Below are 13212 nucleotides of genomic sequence, written 5' to 3' on the forward strand. Positions count from 1 at the left end.
TCCGGGGTGGAGGCTCCAGCCTGGAGCCCAGCAGAGGTTTCGTGGGGACAACCGCGGCTTGTGGCACACGAACAAACCGAGAGGAGTCTCTTTGCAATATAAATTTGTTTTTATTGAAGCAGCAGTCACATGACCTCGCATCTAGCCTTTAGGATAGCGACAGAATGGATTCGGCCAGGTCAGCCAGCCCAAAAAAGGATTTTTTTTTTTTCTTTTTTCTTTTTGCGCTAATAGACATGTCATGTTTAATACATACATTATCCAGTACTGGAAACCCAACTCAGAGATAGCTACGTGCTGATTTGCTGGAGGAACGGTCCACTGGACGTGGTCTCAACAAACTTTACAGATCACCACCAAATAACATTACTAATGGGACCCAATGATTAAAAAAGAAACAACCCAAACAACCATGAGTGCAGGATTCAAGCCAGCAGTTTACACAGGTTAAGTTTGTATCTATAGGTGGACGGTAAAGGAAGATTGGTTAGTTTCAATTTGAAATATTTATGTCCCAGGGTTCCTCTCTCCATCAAATCAAACAGTATCATAGACAAGCTGGCATCTCTTGAAAAATAGCATGGAATAACACAGCTCATTTAAGAAAACATGCTCATTTCTTGTGGTTTTTCTTTTATTATTACAAAGATTCACGTCCACCTATTCTTGCAGAGTGGAAAGAGGCGTGAGGGTGAGGAACAAGGGGCAGAGAAGGGAGAGAGGAGGAGGAAAGAAAGGGGCAATTTTTTGAAATAAAGACCACACACTTGGTATTTTTTAAATTTCATTTCCAGGCTAACCTACTTTTTATTTAATGCAAATTACAGTACCAGTTAACTATTTCCGAACCGAGTCACACAGAACAAAACGTATTTACAAGGGGAATGGGTCGGGGGAAATAATAAAACATTAAGCATACTTTCCACAAAAAAAGTTTATATTTAAAATGAAAAAAAAAAAAAATCAGTCACAGAGGCATTCAAGTAGTAATAATGTTATACAGGTTTTGCTTTTCCTTTAAATCAAGACAGATTTGCACAAGTGTATGCAATAGTTTGTATACAACCCACAGTCCTTAATATATATATATATTTAGATTTCTGTTTTTAAGATGGAAGTGGTCACGCTAATTGGTGTGTACAGGCCCAAGTGATCCATCAGCAACACATTAATGAACGCAAATTTTACAGGCAAGCAAATTATATATATATAAATATATTTTATATATATATATTAAAAATAAATTGAGAAAGACCAACACAAGGAAGCTACTTTTCTCGAGCTAACCCCTTAGGTACTGTTTTCCTTTCCTGTCGTTTTGCCATTATTGCAGTGTTGCAAAACGAAGCCAACTACGACCAGAACAGGCCGAGAGCCCCGTGGAAATCAGCTGCCACCCCAGGGGTACCCGCTGGCAGTCTCCAAAAGGCAGAGCCTGGACCGAATACCCTACTGTGCTTTTCCTCATCGGCTTTTCCTTTTTCTCCGCGGTGGCCGAGGTTCCTAGTACAGGAGTACGAGTCTGACAGGCTGCTTGACTTCTGTTTTTCCAAGTACTGAAAACCGGGGAGGGGGAAATTTTAAGTTGCAAGGTGCAAGCACCTGTCATTATTTTAGGTAGAGCTTGGCTTCGAAATAAGGGGACAGAGTGTTCAGGGATCTTTTACCAGCCAATTTTCTTTTGCAGGTCATTATTTTTTTCCCTAGCAAGGTAGATAAGTTTAATATTAAACAACACCAGTGTCTTGATCGGGTGCCCATTGAGGGAGACAGACTGCAACCGAGCCCGGCTCAGAGACCCACACTACAGCACTGGGCTGACGTAAGGGACACATCAAGACCACACTGGGTTAAAAAACAAGCCCGAAAGAGAGTAAAAGAAAAGAGGGACAGCTCTGAGCAGACTGTCACCAACAGCTTGGCATCACTGACCTTCGTGTCACCAGAAAGAAAGTGCAGCCTCTGCTTCACTGGAATGAACACGAGATGCTTCGAAATAAAACAGCAACCTTTGGTTTGGTAAAGAGTTACGTGTTTTCCCATTCAAGACAATCTTATGTGGAATACTAACAAGGTAGTAAAACACAAGCAAACTAGTTTTAGAAACAAGGCCTTCGTGCTGGGCACAAGAAATCAAGAGTCATGTTAAACTTATCTCAAGAAAACAAAAGTGACTTGGGGGGAAGGATGTGAGGGAAAAATAGGGAGAAGAAAGGGAACAGAAAGTCCTCCCAGTAGAAAAAACCACCGCAGTCTCCTACAGCGATGCCCCTGCTCCCACCGCAGCCAAATGGCTCCGAGCGCAGCAACCCTGTGGGATGTGGGGGGTTTCCCTCCTTGGGGGTCCTTTCCGCTCGCTGAGCCCAGCTGCTGCCCCCGGCACAGCCGCAGGGAGGGTGGAAAGGCCGAGTCTCTTGGAAGCTGCTACTGCCCAGAGGGCTTCTGGGCACAGGACTGAGGGGAAAGGCAAGCAAAGTCTAAATGAGCTCTGGGGCAAGTGTCCGAACAAAATCAGTCACTGCTAGCGGGAGGAGGAAAGGGCAGGGTGGGCAACTTGGGAGACTTCCAGAACAAAGCCACGGCTCCAATGAAATGCATGACGGTGGAGACGGTTTCCTTTCGTTCCGCTACTGATCAGGGTATCACCGAAACCTTACAGCACTCAAAGAGTTAGAAAGCGGGAGGGGGGCGCAAAGATGCGGGTTTGGGGTGGGAGACATCGTTAATAAAGGAGGAGGAGAAAAAAATAAAAGGTAAATAAAATTCAAAAAATCATGGAAGCGAAGGCACTCCAAACTATATAGATACACTATACATCGCTAGAGTTATTGTTACAATAATACAGGCCGGTACCTACTGTACAGAGTTAAAACTATATGGCTTTAAAAAGCTCGTCTACATTTTGTCTGATTATTAAACAGAATCACTGCCCTGAACGGTAACTTTTTGCTCATTAATAACAGTTCCTGGGTCCACATATTTACATACAAAACAATAAAACTCAGAATTCAAAAACAACCAAAAATAATAATGTACAAGCTTGAATTTGGTGAGGAGCTTTGTTTTTGTTGGTTTTTTTTTTTCTTTTTTTTTTCCTGTGATTTTTTTTTCTTTTTTTTTTTTCTTCCTTATTTACAAAAAAAAGGTTGTTCAAAGACCTGGACCTAACTTGTATAAAAGAGTGTGTGATCCTGCTATGATCCTTGAAAACAGAAATAAAACCAGAGGGGCGCCCCTGACCCTCCCCCCCCGCCTAACACACACACGAGACACACACAGACGCCGGCACAGTCACAAAACCAGAGAGAAACGCTCTTAACTCCCCTCCACCAGTCCTAAACAAAACCAAAAAAAAATGAAAAAGAAAAGCCACATTTCCTGGCACAAGCAGCAATTTTTCTTTGATAGTTTTATTACTTTGTTTTTTAAAGACTCGGTAATTTACCGCCTCCAAATAACAGCGTCTGTGGCCAGTGCTTCAGCAGTCTTGCCTATACAGCAGATCCATACCCTGCCACTGTCCTACTTTTTGAGTCTCCCGCATGGATTTGGATCACTGGGTCAACCAAGCCCCTTTACTTACCTTTCAGGACACTGACTAGCCGAGCGCATGCGTTAAGACGCTCTTCAGCCCTTTCTATTAAGCTGCAGGTAAGGATTTGGAAAGCCTTCTGTTTCTCAACGTGGGTGTGCTTTCCTTTGCAGCCAGCCAGAATGCAATGACAGCTAAGTTTTAAAACCTTTTTTTGTGTGTGTGTGTGTGCCCAACAGCATACTGCCGCGGGGTATAACATGAGGGTTTATCGGTTTCACGGTAGGTGGTCACTCACCTCTTCAAACAGCTCCTGCCTCCCCAAACCCTCCGTGTGTCAGGCAGGAGGGAGAAGGCAGGGCTTTTATCAGTTCCAGGGCTGCTAAGAGACAGTTTCCAAAAAAAATCCCACGTCAACAGCACAAAAGGTACAAGAAGAAACGCACCGAGCTCGTGACAAAGCCCCAGCCGCCCCTGCGGCGGCCGAACTCGCCAAAGCCACCACTGCCGGTCACCCCCGGGCCACATGGAGGTCCGCGTGCTCCCGAAAAGCAACTGCTTGCCTTAGAGATCCGCAGGTCGGTAACAGCTCGGTAAGCACCAAAGGCGACTACAGTTTCTCTGAAGGAGAAGATAAGGCTGGAGCGGACACCAACCGCAAGACTACCACAAGATCAGGTCTCCAAAAGTCTCGTTTCCGGCCGCTCCCCTGACCCTTTCACGAGGAATATTGCTTTGACTTCAGGAAGAGAGATGTGGATGCTTGCACCACACGCTGTTGCAGGGAGGAAACTCGGACCCTGAACTGATGGATTAGAACAAGCATTCACCTCACGCTTCAGTCAGACTGATTTGAGATCGTAGACAAAAATAAAAAAAGCAGTACTGTATCTATGTATACATGTATATATTTATATAATATATATACACACACACTCATAGAGCCAGCTTTCCTACAAGTCAGCAGGTACAAATTACCGTCAAGAGCATTCAGATGTGTATTTTAATATTCTAACATAATGGCGACGTGGCAACATGCATCAATAAATAGAGATCCAAAAAAAAAAAAAAAAAAAAAAAAAAAAAGGCAAGAGATTAAAAAAGATGAAATTAAATACAGATTCTAGCTGTGGATATAAAATCAGAACTATCAGCGAATGTGGCATCCTGCAAGTTAAAACTGCAGTTAAAAAAATATTACAAAATAAACCAGTAGCCTGTTAACAGTTCACATTATAACCCCTGGTGTCCTTTTCCTGTACGCACCTTGGGAAAGGGAAGCCTGTTCAAATCAAGAGCCGGGGAGGGGCGGGGAGAGAAAAAAACCCAACCAAACAAGCTTTCACAGTGGCCACTTTCCAAAAAGTCCCTTAACATCCACCAGCTGGGCCCCCGCCCCTGCTGAGGATTTTGTTCGTCCGCTCTTCTCTGCTGAAGCCGGAGCTGAGCGTCCTCCTTGCCCTGCGCCGGCCCGACACGCGGGGAGCGGGAGCTCCGGCTGGGCAAAGGGGCTGCTTCGGCAAAGCCAACCGCTGGTGTTGGTGCATGTGTGTGTATTATATTATATATCACCCACTCAGGAAAGGCTTTTCCCATATGAAGCTGTAGATTTCTTCATCGCTAGCACTGACTTTTAAAATGAAAGGCTTCCACTAGCGGTTCAAGCCTTAGACACACGGCAAACCCTCCCCCCCACCCCATGGCAACCTATTTTCCTACCACGTCGCCTGCTCCCCATGCCAAGCTGGGGCAGCTCTTCAGATAACCTGGGATATGGATTTGCTGACAAGAAACGCTGAGCTCTGTTGAATGACCCCTGCTAAGCTCCCGACCAAATTCAAGCTGTGCACTACATCAAAGTCCGAAACTTCACTTAAAAAGAAAATAAAAAAAGAGGGTTAAAAAAAAAAACTTCAGCAGAGAATGAGGTTTGGGGTATTTTTGTTTTGTTTTGTTTTTTCCTTCTTTCTGTTGTGGGAGGGGGTATGAGGCAAGAGTCCTGGTTCTGAAGTACACAACAGCAAACTTCCAACATGAAGAGATTGTCGAGGGGAGAGACATTGGTGTGTTGTATTGCTCCGCTTTCCCTCCTCCCCCCACCTAGTCCCCTGCCCTGGACACCCTGCAGAGTGAGAATACAATGAAACTGGTTTGTATTTATAGATATTTTACAAGGTTAAATAAGAACAACAATAATAATAATAAAAAATTGAACACTAAAATGAACAGGTTGGTTGGTTTGTTGTTTTGTTGGTTTTTTTTTTTCCTCTTTTTAATTTTCTTTCCAAATGTGACCAGTGTTGCTGAGCAAGACTCAAATTACTGGTGATTTTTCCTGTGCAGCTGGCTGCTTGGTACTGGTTCAGGTGGAGTTGGAGGCTGATGCTGTAGCTACACTATTGGTCTGAACTCGTTCTCCTGCGTTAACATCTGCAAACAACAGACGAGAAGGGAAGAGAGATAAAACAACCAGCATTACCTCCAAAATAGAGACATTTCAAACAACAACTACAACATTCTCTACACAGGGAAACCCACCAAGATGCTGTTTGGTTAGGATGCTTTCCTGCCTTCAGGGGTGCAGATGGAACAATGCAATCTGGGGAGAGGGGAAAGATGGCCTTTAAGCAGGACAAAGGCAATCTGGAGGGCTGAGGGCTGGCATGCAAACACCCAGCTGGGTTCCAGCAGGTTTTGCAGTACCTGAGCAGTAGCAAGTCATCTGTGTTACGTTCCCCTAATTCTAACTGCACGACAAGGCACTCTGGCATGGCCAAAGCCAACAAGTCAAGTGTCTATGTGGTCACTACAAGGTCTCACACTGGTGCTGAAGCTTCATATTGTTAGTCCTTCTCATAACAAAGTTGCTTATTAATTGGGCGAATGGCACAGACAAGGAACATGACAAGCCTGCTGAAACAGCTTGTATGCTCCTCTGTAACTCATGCACTTGCTGCTTTAGAAAATGTCTTTCAAATTTACTACTTTATTCTGTGTTGCTCAACCCAAGTTGGACTTGCCACCCTCTGAACTGCTGAAGCAGATTAACATCAAGGCCTGAAGCCAGTAACAAGGTTTACACAAGCACATGGCATCATTAGAGGATTGTGTCTCTGCAGTAAATGGTCTCCAACACCTTCTCTTCTCAGGGAGGGACAGGGTTTCACAGACACAAGTCACAGGATCAAGGGCACATGTCAAAGTGTGTCCAATAAAGCAGTGTTTGCAAAGAAATACCAAAAGGGAATTCACTGTAACTGTGTTTTCATAGGCCACATGCATCAAGTATTTTCTGTAAAAAAAGATATAAGATGTTTGCAGTGTTAGAAGAGTTGATAGGGGAAAAAAAATGCACCAATTTCACCTGGAATCATTTTACCTAGAATCTGATTAGTCAAGACACAAAGAAGTAACTGGATGGACATCTAAACATGTAAAATATGGAATGGGAAAAAGATATTAAAAGAGGTTTTCTACAAGAGACCTCCACACATTTCGACCACTTTATTTAAGTAAGGTTAACTGCAAAGCTATCGAAACTGCAACAGCAAAAAAACCTTCAGAAAGACTCTATCTCAGTACAGAAGTGGACAGACTGGGCAAATAGTGTATTCCAAAAGACACATGGAAAGGGCTTATAGAAGAATCTATTTACTGACCTCAGAGCGAAGGACTGTATGACTAGCACAGGTACTAGACAATGACAAAATACAGCTGGTGGGTGGGGGGTGCAGTAACATTCTCCCCACATGGAAGAGCTTGTGGGGCAATGCAGCCGGACACTGCTCTACAGTCACCTAGTAATGAATCCCCACTCCTCTGCCACACTCACCTGACCACAGCTGGAAGTGAAACCACGAGCAAAGGCAATGGGATGAATCATAGAATGGTTTGGGTTGGAATGCACTTTCAGGATCATCTAGTTCCACTCCCCGTCATGGGCAGGGACACCTTCCACTGGACCAGGCTGCCCAAAGCCCTGTCCAAACTGACCTTGAACACTTCTAGGGATGGGACATCCACAACTATTCTGAACAACCTGTTCCAGTGTCTCACAGTAAATAATTTCATCCTAATATCTAATCTAAACTTGCCCTCTTTCAGTTTTAAGCCATTCCCCCACGTCTGATGACTACATGCCCTTGTAAAATGTCCCTCTGCAGTTCTCCTGTAGCCCCCTTTAGGTCCTGGAAGGTGCTCTAAGGTCTCCCCAGAGCCTTCTCTTCTCCAGGCTGAACAGCCCCAACTCTCTCAGCCTGTCTTCATAGAGGAGATGCTCCAACCCTCCAATCATCTTCATCACCCTCCTCTGGACTCTCTCCAGCAGGTTCACATCCTTATGCTGGGGACTCCAGAGATGGACACAGTACTCCAGGTGGGGTCTCACAACGGTGGAGAAGAGGGGCAGAATCAACTCTCCCAACCTGCTGGCCATGCTTCTGATGCAGCATGGGATACGTTGCCAGCTCATGTCCAGCCTCCTATCAGCCAACACACCCAAGTCCTTCCCCTCGGGCCTGCTCTCAAAGCATTCTCTGTCCAGCCTGTATTTGTGCTTGGCGTTGCCCTGACCCAGGTACAGGATGTACAGGACCTGTGCCAACAGGGTTCTTGGCCCTGTTGAACCCTGTTGAGGTTCGTACAGGCCCACCTCTGAAGCCTGCCAAGGTCCCTCTGGATGGCATCCCTTCCTTCCAGCGTGACACGCTGTCTAGAAATGGGCAGCACTTGCTGAGTCACAAGTGAAATAACACACGCAACTGCGACAAAAATAGGAAATCAAACAAACAGCAGCATCCAGAAACACAATGGACAAGTGGGAAGAGAGGGTGATTTCTACTTGAAAAGGAAATGCTGTGAGGAGTGTGTGGGAAGAAAGGCAAATTGTCCTGTGGGCAGAAGATGCCAGACAACCGCTCTGGGATTTTCCCATTCCTTTTCATCTCACGCCAAATTAACTGCATCCCCTCCCTCATGAAGGAATGACCACCATGATAAAAAAATACCCTCATACAACTAAAGGTCCAAGGCAGCATGACGACAATACCAACGTTATTTGGCAAGCTAGCCTTGCAGGCAAGAGACATCCTCCTATGTGGAGAATTTCCATGAAGGAGCAATCCCCAAATCCCACATGCATGCAGACCAACGATGACTACAGAAATGAAAAGTGACCCAGCAAGCCAGATAACAGTTTCCGCACTTTAAACTCTCACTGTGCCTGTTCTAGATTAATTTTCCAGTAGGGACAAAATCCAGTTAACGCAACATCTGCTGGCAGCGCCTGATGCGAGCAGTCCAGCTGGAGTCTGTATTGTTGGCAGAGGATTTCTCTGTATGTGTACAGAAAGTGCTTGTATTTCATTTGCTGATATAAAATGCGCCTTTTGATCTCCATTTCCTGAAGACAGCAGAGGCTGAAATCGTTATCATTACATTGCCACTGCACAGAAATAAAGCAAAAAAGAGGAGGGGATGGAGCTCCATGTAATACATGCTCCCTTTCTGTCATCACTCTAATAGGGGAGTTCCTGAGAAATATATATGCCACACGTTAAAAGAAAGTAACGTGATGCAGCCCAACAATATATAGAAGTTTCCCCAGGCTGGGACAGAGTGCAGAGCAAGTTCAAGGCTATACTTGCTCCCAACCTACGAGAAAATGCAGTATTTTGATATTGCAGCTCATTCGTTGACTCTGCATTGACAGGACATTTGAGGAACAAAGAGGGGCTTGTTCCAGCATCTCTTTGCTGAAGCACTGGAAAAACAGCACAACTGGAGTATGAGGTTCTCTGGACACTGTTTTACTTCTTCTCATCATGAAAAAATCAGTATTTGGGCATAAGAGAAGGAAATCTAGGCCTTCAGCAATGCTGGTATACGACATCTGCTTTTCAAAGCAGTGGTCTGTGCCGCTGCCAAAGCCCTGCTGAGGAGCACAGCCAGGAGCTGGATGCAGTTCTCTGGCACAGGACAGATAAGTATCCGTCAGAATGTGGCTCCAGGTCAGGGCAGCCTCTTTGTCCTAAACCACCCACCTGACACTTCTGCCTGTGCAGGCAAGGAACAGTCACCAGGGCTTAAGTGTCAGCTGCTTCCAAAAGTTCTTTCCAACAGAGGGCAAAAGCATTCTCTCATCATTGCAGAGAACCTCCTCCAAGTCAGCTTTTCCCTCTGAGGAATGCCTCAGCTTTCTTGGAGGGTACGTGACACTCCTCAGAAACCTCCCGGAAAGCAAAGACAGGGCTACAGTTCAGAGAATGACAGAGATGCCAGCTCAGTCTGAGAAAGCCCATTAGCACTAATGACAGCATTAGCTGGTTGGATTTGTAATGCTGACAGACCGTGCTGCTCATCTGCAAAGATACAGAAACAAAGCTAACACCAGTGGGGGAATCCTCCCAAGACAGCTGAGGAGGTAAGTGGAAGGAGAAGGAAAAGCCCGGTTTTCCCACTGTGCCTGCCTGTGGATGTAGAAATCCAGGCTCTGAGCAAAACTGGCAAGAGTAAAATGTGCAAGTTTTACTTCTCTGTCATGGATGCATCCCTGTGCTCAGTTTGTAGAAGCCTGAATGAATTGTTCGCCTATATTCTCCTGGTTAAGAAACTGAAAGTTTTCCAAAATTCCTTCAATGGGAATACCACAAAAGCACTAAATCTTATTTTATAGGGCACTGTGGTCTTTTTCAACTACCACAGAGTGGCAGGTAACAGCAGTTCTAATCTGTTTTGTTGCTGAAAGTTCAGGCACACCATTGCATTTGGGATTACATGGGATCAACACAGCGGGATGCCTAAGACGATGACCCCAGAATCCCTGTTGGCACAACTTCCCTGCAGATGGTAATTATGCTCTTCCTATCTTATTGCTGACTAACAGAGAGGTAACTACTGCTGCTGGCTGATCCAGGAAGAAAAATATGTAGTCACATAAGCAGATATGCATTCAGCTTGGTGTGCATGCTCCCCTCTTGGATGTCATGGCTGCACAGCTATGAAACCATCCTCTTCCTCCTCCAGCTACATCTACACCAAGGCAGCATCCCTAGAAGCATGGCCAAACTGGCACTTTTAATCAATGCCCAGTGTAATTCACAGAGAGCTACCACACTATTTCAAACAGGGGCCAATAAATCTTATACTCCTTTTCCTCCACTTTGCTTTAGACATGCTGCTAACGTCAGAGAATTTCTCAGAAACATTTGGGTGACTTTACCAATGCCAGTGCAGCGAGGCTTCATACTCTCACTGGTGCCATTAGTACAGCAAGTCTAGCTTCATGCTTCAAGAGAAGAGAAATTTTACAACAAATAATTTTTTATAACACTGAAAAATTATTTAAAATAATTCCCCTGCATTGAAGATCATGATCTCAGTATTACTGTTGCATTGGGTGATTGAATCATCACGTGAATCTAGCAGTTAACAAAAATCACTTGCTTCGGATAACTTTTGAAAGTGCAGATGTGTGTCATACTGGTCAGCACAACAGCCAGTCTTGCTGGCTTGATGAAACCTACCCTGTTAATGTGGTATATTGCAAAGTCAATTTTTCCCATCTCTTAACACACCGCACCGCTGCTAAGTCTCCTAGGAAACACTACTTTGATAAACCTGGGACAAATAGCTCTTTGCTAGTTATTCTCTAACTATGACTGCCTTGCTGCATGATCAAAAGTGGTGTTTTACACCTTATCACAAAGCTGAGATTCTGACATGGTTGCACACCCGCAGGACAGCTATAAAAACAACAGGAGCTATTTATTATGCAAGCAGGTACGTGCACCTGTGCCTCAAGCTCAAGGAGTAGGCCGGACATGACAGAGGGCACTTGAACCTCAGTGTCAGTTCTGCTTGCTAGATAGAGGCCCAAGTTACATGCTAATCAAGTCAGTTACTTATGATTTGCTTTTCCCTTTATTGCTTTGAGAGCTGTATTTTGCTGCATCAGCACCACTCAAAAACCTAGCTTCTGAACTGGTACTGCTCAGTCACACAAGCAAACGTTTTGCAGAAAAGTCTCCTGCCTTTCAGGATGCCATGGGTTAGGTGGGAGTATTGCTGAAGTCACTGAACAACTCAACATTCACTGCCCTGTGAGGTGCAGGAGTATAGAGAAAGAAGGAACCCCCTTCTACGAAAACTTCTTGCTAAGTGTGGCACAGAAGATTAAAATTATCTCCACAGGACTTAATCCTAAAAATCATACCTGTGATGACATTGCCACCATCTGCTGTGAGAACCTCATGTGAGTAAGAAACAACTAACCTGTTGTGCTGCAGAAACCCAAAGCTGCAAGCCGCCCAATACTGAACTTAATTTCACAATTTCTTTCCAATTTCAATTATTTCCAAGCTGCAAGAATATTATTTTTTGTTTTGAACTACAACGAGAAGGTCTTATCCCAACTCAGTGAAGTGCTTGCAAACAGAAGCTTTAAAAACGCTGAGATAATTAACACAGACGTTATTTTGAGGGTGGGGTGGGCTTTGTTTCTTTTGGTTTGGTTGGTTTGGTTTTCTGGGGTTTTTTTGTTTGTTTTTTAAATACTTCACATTTAGGACTCAATCTAAAGCATTTTCCCCCCATGTGGACCCTTGAAAAGTGCTGGTTGAAAACAGATTTTTTAACCCTATTAATTCCCCGAGACTTGTATCTTGGCAAAGAGAACTCCATAAAAGGCATGAAAGGGACACCAAGCAAAACAGTATTTTTCAGAAAGGCTTAAAATATTTTTCCATGTTTGTATTTTGTAGTTTTTTAATCACTTTTACTACTTTATCTGCTTTTTTTCCTCACTAGTTGTTGGGCAACAGATGCACACTGAGAACAAGAATATTTGCAAAATACCACCAAAGTGTATGAAACAAACATACTAAATTTTAAAATAGCAATTTGCTTCCTCCTAAATTCAGAGCATATAAATTGTATAAGCTGTAGCTTTTACCTACTGCTACTACAATTTCAGCGAGAAGCCTCATCTTTCAAACCTGGGTGCATCTGTCTGTCCCAGAGCATGAAAATGCTTTCTGTACAGCACTGGTTGGATCAAGTGCATCAGATATCAGGTAACTGCCTGGCACATCAACCAGCAAATGCTTTCCTGTACGTTTCAAGAACAGTTTTTCAATCACGCCTTCTCCTTATCAGCTATCCTACAGTAAGTCAGCATCTTGCACCTAAAAAGGGGTCACAGCCCTTGTCAAAGGGGGCTGAGGTGCATGCAGGACACACACACCCATTTTGCAGCTTGCCTTTGGCTGCCCAGCCCCAAGACAGCCAGCTGGTGTGCTGACTCAGGGCTGACTCAGAGGAAAAGTGCCGTGTACTGAATCACCTCTGCTACATCCTGCAGCACCTGGGATTTTCTTTGGGAGTCTCCCAACTGGTATTACCAGGCTTTTAAGCTTTCACTGGAAACAGAATACAATATGCAAAGGCTAAAGGCTAACAGTGAGCTTTTAGAAGGTTTCTGACAGAAACTTGAGACAGAACAAGAGGCAAACAAACACAAAAAAATCACTCAGTGCTGGCCAAAACCCAAAAGGAATCTGCCTTGTGGCTTAAGATGACATGAACAAACTCAGTAAAAAGCAACTGCAACTACGTAGATGAGGCAGTGAGCACACTGACTGAACTGCCTAACTCAACCCTTAAATGTTAATGCCTTTAGGGAA

General features: G+C 44.4%; 1 protein-coding gene across 2 annotated transcripts in view; it reads right to left on the reverse strand.

The window, feature by feature from the left end:
- Window positions 1-771: 771 nt before the first annotated feature.
- The window catches only part of GSK3B (glycogen synthase kinase 3 beta), a 153587-nt gene continuing 141146 nt past the window's right edge, over window positions 772-13212 (reverse strand). For both annotated transcript variants that reach the window (XM_027878902.1, XM_027878901.1), the window contains one exon: window positions 772-5962. In XM_027878902.1, coding sequence (XP_027734703.1) covers window positions 5895-5962 — 68 coding nt within the window. In that variant the 3' untranslated portion in view covers window positions 772-5894. The remainder of the gene's footprint in view (window positions 5963-13212) is intronic.

The sequence above is a fragment of the Empidonax traillii genome, unplaced genomic scaffold, assembly GCF_003031625.1.
Source record: "Empidonax traillii isolate 1590-97213 ecotype Southwest subspecies unplaced genomic scaffold, ASM303162v1 scaffold46:size3806547, whole genome shotgun sequence".
Classification (NCBI taxonomy): domain Eukaryota; kingdom Metazoa; phylum Chordata; class Aves; order Passeriformes; family Tyrannidae; genus Empidonax; species Empidonax traillii.